The sequence below is a fragment of the Tachyglossus aculeatus genome, chromosome 4, assembly GCF_015852505.1.
Source record: "Tachyglossus aculeatus isolate mTacAcu1 chromosome 4, mTacAcu1.pri, whole genome shotgun sequence".
Classification (NCBI taxonomy): Eukaryota; Metazoa; Chordata; class Mammalia; order Monotremata; family Tachyglossidae; genus Tachyglossus; species Tachyglossus aculeatus.
This window is the reverse complement of record NC_052069.1, coordinates 9,872,061-9,878,060: the sequence shown is the minus strand read 5'-3', so window position 1 is coordinate 9,878,060 and position 6,000 is coordinate 9,872,061. Positions and strand designations below refer to the sequence as shown.

General features: G+C 46.0%; 1 protein-coding gene across 1 annotated transcript in view; it reads right to left on the bottom strand.

Moving 5' to 3' along the window:
• Positions 1-982: 982 nt before the first annotated feature.
• CRMP1 (collapsin response mediator protein 1) overlaps positions 983-6,000 on the bottom strand; it is a 111,259-nt gene continuing 106,241 nt past the window's right edge. Inside the window, exon 14 of the mRNA XM_038745595.1 lies at positions 983-2,084. Within this exon, the coding sequence (XP_038601523.1) occupies positions 1,993-2,084 (92 nt within the window). The 3' untranslated portion in view covers positions 983-1,992. The remainder of the gene's footprint in view (positions 2,085-6,000) is intronic.

The window sequence follows — 6,000 nt, the reverse complement described above, 5'->3', positions numbered from 1 at the left end:
TCCCAGCTCTGACACTTGTCAGCTGGGGGACTTTGGGCAAGTCACTTCATTTCTCTGGGCCTCAGTTACCTCATCTGGAAAATGGGGATTAAGACTGGGAGCCCCACCTGGGACAACCTGATTGCCCAGCTCCGCCAATTGTCAGCTGTGTGACTTTGGGCAAGTCACTTCACTTCTCTGGGCCTCAGTTCCCTCATCTGTAAAATGGGGATTAAGACTGTGAGCTCCACATGGGACAACCTGATCACCTTGTATCCCCCCAGCGCTTAGAACAGTGCTTTGCACATAGAAAGCGCTTAACAAACACTATCATCATTATTATTATTATTATAGCTCCCCCAGCACTTGGAACAGTGCTTGGCCCATAGTAAGTGCTTAACAAATACCATCCACATCATCATCATAATTATTATTATTATTATGAGGAGGAGGAGTGTGGATTAGGAGAAAGAGTGCAGGTAGACTGTAAGTTTGTTGTAGGCAAGGCATCTGTCATATTGTACTCTCCCAAGCGTTTAGTACAGTGCTCTGCACCCAGTAAGCGCTCGATAAATATGATTGACTGACTGGGAGTTAGAGAACCTGGGTTCTAATCCCTACTCTACCACTTGTCTGCAAAAGGACTTTGGGCAAGTCAGTTAGCTTCTCTGTGCCTCAGTCTCCTCATCTGTAAAATGGGGATCAATGCCCGTTCTCCGTCCTAGTGAGACTGCGAACCTCATGTGGGACAGGGACTGATCCAACCTGATTAACTTCAATCTACTCCAGTGCTTAGAACGGTGCCTGACACAAACTGAGCACTTAGAAGATGCCATGAAAATAACAACGGTTACAGTAACCTTTATTATTTTTCAGGTGGGTTCTCGGCCCTGAAGTTTCAGAGGCGAGAGACTCCCTCTCGCCGGGCGAGTCCGTCGTCAATCTAGGGAAATGCCCCCCTCCCAGAAAACGGCCCTTAAAAGGAGACCACACGCTGCAAGGTGGGTTACCGATCGTTTCATTGTGTTTATTTCCCAAGCTTTGAATTCAGAAACCGAGCCAAGATGAGTCGGTCGGAGGCGGAACCGGGAGTAAAAATACGGGTGATTACGAAGGAAAACTTGGTAGAAAAACTGTAAAAATCGGACTGTGACTTTGATCGTCTGGTAAGTACTCCAAAATCTCACAGCTGGCGAGGGGACTCGTGTCGGGCTAGGAAGCCCGGAACCAGGGGTACGAATTCCTGGCTGGGCCCCAAATCCAAAGATGTTGGGAGAAGAACAGAGCGGGGAAGACTTCACAGTGAGGTATGTACAGCTGCGACTGTGTCTTTCGACCCAGGAGAGGGAAGGGTGCTGGGCATCTTGGAAAAGAAGGGCCTTCTTTGCTTTTGGACCAGTTAACAATCCTACCACAGGCTTTTTTCCGAAGGCCCGCCTTCCCCTTTTTTTAATCTGTCTTCAGCTCTGATGATCTTGAGTCTAGCACAGTGCTTCACACGCAGTCGGCACTTAAATACCGTTATCGGTGCTATTCTTATTTTACGGGGCAGATGGGGAGGGGGGCATCGTTAATCTTGGCAACGTGTTCTAACAGACTCACTCACAGACTGGCATAAATAATTTAGTCACATGCAATTCACTATCCTAGTCCAAGCTACGGGTGCGGGGGCGGGCGGGGTGAAGGAACCACGATTCTTTTACGAGACAGAGGTGAAGCCGGTAGTCACGAAGGGCAATGTCGAGGCCCTCGTTTTAAGGTGACATCGGTGGAAGGACACAGAATGGTGGCGGTGAGGGTCGGAGGGGGTCATTCCAAGCAAATTTACCACACGAGCATCACTTCTTCCTAGATGAAAACAAAGGACCATTCAGGATTGGGGTGTTTTTTTTTTTTGTTGTTGTTGTTCCTTAGTACCGGACAAGACCGTGGGATCGATAACACGGAAGGGGAAGGGACGGATCCCCTCCTCGCCATCCTTCGTCCTAGCGGGTCTGGCTCGGTCACCCCGGCTCATCCCAGGCTGGTGATGTTGGAGCGGCCGCCCGGCGGAGCCACGATGCGATGTCCCGTGCGGCGGGGATTGTTGTCGTCTATCTGGGCGCCTGAAACCGGACGGTAAAAGCCAGTTAATCAATAATAATAACAATTATGATAATACTTGCTAAGCGCTTACTACGTGCCAAGTGCTGGGGTAGAGTCATTCGTTCATTCAATCGTATGTATTGAGCGCTTACTGTGAGCAGAGCACCGTACCAAGCACTCGGAAAGTACAATTCAGCAACAAAGAGAGACAATCCCTGCCCACAACGGGCTCACAGTCTGGAAGGGGGAGACATTCATTCATTCATTCATTCATTCATTCAATCGTACTTATTGAGCGCTTACTGTGAGCAGAGCACTGTACCAAGCACCTGGAAAGTACAATTCAGCAAGAAAGAGAGACAGTGCCTGCCCACAGCGGGACATCAAGACAAGTAAATGGGCATCAATATAAATAGAATTATAGTTATATGCACAGCAACACAAGTAAACGGGCATTAATATAAATAAATAGAGGTATGTACATATATACATAAGTGCTGTGGGGCGGCGGCAGGGGTGCGGGGGTAGAGCCAAGGGGTCAGTCTGGCACCTTGAACCAGTGGGTACTCAATAAATACCATGACTACTAATAATGATGACATTTATTAAGCGCTTACTATGTGCAAAGCACTGTTCTAAACGCTGGGGAGGTTACAAGGTGATCAGCAACGTGGCTCAGTGGAAAGAGCACGGGCTCACAGTCCTTTTAGACTGTGAGCCCACTGTTGGGTAGGACTATCTCTATATGTTGCCAACTTGTACTTCCCAAGCACTTAGTACAGTGCTCTGCACACAGTAAGCGTTCAATAAATACGATTGATTGATTGATTGATTGATTGGAGTCAGAGGTCATGGGTTCAAATCCCAGCTCTGCCACCTCTCAGCTGTGTGACTTTGGGCAAGTCACTTAACTTCTCTGTGCCTCAGTCACCTCATCTGTAAAATGGGGATAAAGACTGTAAGCCCTCTGTGGGACAACCTGATCACCTTGTAACCTCCCCAGTGCTTAGAACAGTGCTTTGCACATAGTAAGCGCTTAACAAATGCCATTATTATTATTATTATTATCAGGTTGTCCCATGGGGGGCTCACAGTCTTAATCCCCATTTTACAGATAAGGGAACTGAGGCACAGAGAAGTTAAGTGACTTGCCCAAAGTCACACAGCTGACAAGTGGTGGAGCCGGGATTTGAACCCATGGCCTCTGACTCCAAAGCCCGGGCTCTTTTCACTGAGCCACGCTGCTTCTGGTAACTAGTGTTACCAGTGTTACTCAAGAGCATTTATTGAACACCTACTGGGCACAGAGCCCTGGTCTGAGCCTCAGGGAAGTAGAGAATAAAAAAAATGACATGATCCCTGCCCATAAAAACTGTTACAAATTGAGCCTGTATCAAGGAACACCATGATGGCTTCTTGGAGTCAGAAAACTCCCAGGTTTTCATTTATTCATTCATTCAATTATATTTATTGAGCGCTTACTGTGTGCAGAGCACTGTACTAAGCGCTTGGAAACTACAAATCAGCAACTTATAGCGACGGTCCCTACCCAACAATGGGCTCACAGTCTAGAAGGGGGAGACAAACAACCAAACAAAACAAGTAGACAGGTGTCAATACCACCAGAATAAATAGAATTATAGATGCAAGCTAGTCAGTTTGGACACGGTCCACGTCTCGCGCGGGGCTCACAGTCTTAATTCACAGTTTACAGGGGCGGGAACTGAGGCACAGAGAAGTGAAGTGAGTTTCCCAAGGTCACACAGCAGACGAGAGGTGGAGCGGGGTTTAGAACCAAGTCCTGCTGATTCCCAGGCCCGGGCACTAGCCACTAGGCCTCGCAGCTTCTCTAAATAATAATAATAATAATAATAATAATAATAATAATAATAATAATAATAATAATAATAACAATAATAATAACAATAAAAATATAATAATAATATAATAATAATAATAATAATGGCATTTGTTAAGTGCTTACTATGTGCAAAGCACTGTTCTAAGAGCTGGGGAGGATACAAGGTGATCAGGTTGTCACAGTCTTAATCCCCATTTTACAGATGAGGTAACTGAGGCCCAGAGAAGTTAAGTGACTTGCCCAGAGTCACACAGCTGACAAAGCGTGGTGGCGGTCAAATCTATTTCCTTTCAAGCCGTGGGTTTGTGGGCGCTTCTTTTCCCCCAGACCACTGCAACACGACTCTTCATTCGCACTTGGATCTGTGACGTTTAGACATTTGATTTTCAAATATCTTCTAGCGCCAACACCACACCACTTGTGCACATCTCTTTAAATACTTATTATAAATTACTTTTTATTCATCTCGCTATGTCTCCCCCTCTGGACTGAAAGCTCATTATGGACAGGGAACGGGTCTCCTGATTCCCTTGCGTTGTACTCTCCCAAGCGCTTAGTACGGCACTCTGCACACAGTAAGCGCTCAATAAATTCCACTGATTAATGGACAGCGTAATCTAAATATACCGATTAATTCATTCATTCAATCATATTTATTGAGCGCTTACTGAGTGCAGAGCACCGTACTAAGCGCTTGGGAAGTACAAGTTGGCAACATATAAAGACAGTCCCTACCCAACAATGGATTCACAGTCTAAAAATCCTTCCCTTCCCCACAGCACCTGTATATATGTATATATGTTTGTACATATTTATAACTCTATTTTTTACTTGTACATATCTATTCTATTTATTTTATTTTGTTAATATGTTTGGTTTTGTTCTCTGTCTCGCCCTTCTAGACTGTTTGCCCACTGTTGGGTAGGGACTGTCTCTAGATGTTGCCAACTTGTACTTCCCAAGCGCTTAGTACAGTGCTCTGCACACAGTAAGCGCTCAATAAATACGATTGATTGATTGATTGATTGAGAATAACCTGTCTGTTACTGATATAACAGGTAAGCACTTGGATTTTTGGAGAAGCAGTGTGGCCTAGCGTCAAGAGCACAGGCTTGGGAAGTCAGAGGACGTGGGTTCTAATCCCGGCTCCGCCGCTTGTCTGCTGTGCGACCTAGGGCAAGTCACTTCACTTCTCTGTGCCTCAGTTCCCTCATCTGTAAAATGGGGTTTAAGACTGTGAGTCCCATGTGGGACGGAGACTCTGTCCAACCTGATGACCTTGTATCGACCCCAGTGCTTAGAACAGTGCTTGGCACATAGTAAGCGCTTAACAAAGCACCATAATTATTTCACCTCACCTGCACAGCACTTAATGTCCATATCCATCTGAAATTTATTTTAATTCCCGCCTCCCCCCTCTATTCAGTAAGGTCCTTGTGAGCAGGGATCACGTCCACCAAACTCTACTGCATTTGTCCTCTCCCAAGCATTTATCACAGTGCTCTGCACACGGTGAGAGCTCAATAAATAACACTGATGGACTGGTTGCCCTTTGTCAAAGAACAGTGTCTTACCCCACGTGCAAAGTCACTTCAGAAAGTCAATGTGGATTCACCGTCGTTTACACTTAGAAAAATTATGCAACCATTAAAATTAATTTCGTGTCTGCTGTGTGACCTTGGGCAAGTCATTTAACTTCTCTGGGCCTCAGTTACCTCAGAAGCAGTGTGGCTCAGTGGAAAGAGCACGGGCTTTGGAGTCAGAGGTCATGGGTTCAAATCCCGGCTCTGCCAATTGTCAGCTGTGTGACTTTGGGCAAGTCACTTAACTTCTCTGAGCCTCAGTTACCTCATCTGTAAAATGGGGATTAAAACTGCGAGCCCCACGTGGGACAACCTGATCACCTTGTATCCCCCCCAGCGCTTAGAACAGTGCTTTGCACATAGTAAGCGCTTAACAAATGCCATCATCATCATCATCATCAAGAGTGTGGGCCCCATGTGGGACCGGGATTATAATAATGTTAATTGTGGTATTTGTTAAGCACTTATAAGTGCTGGTGGGGATACAAGCAA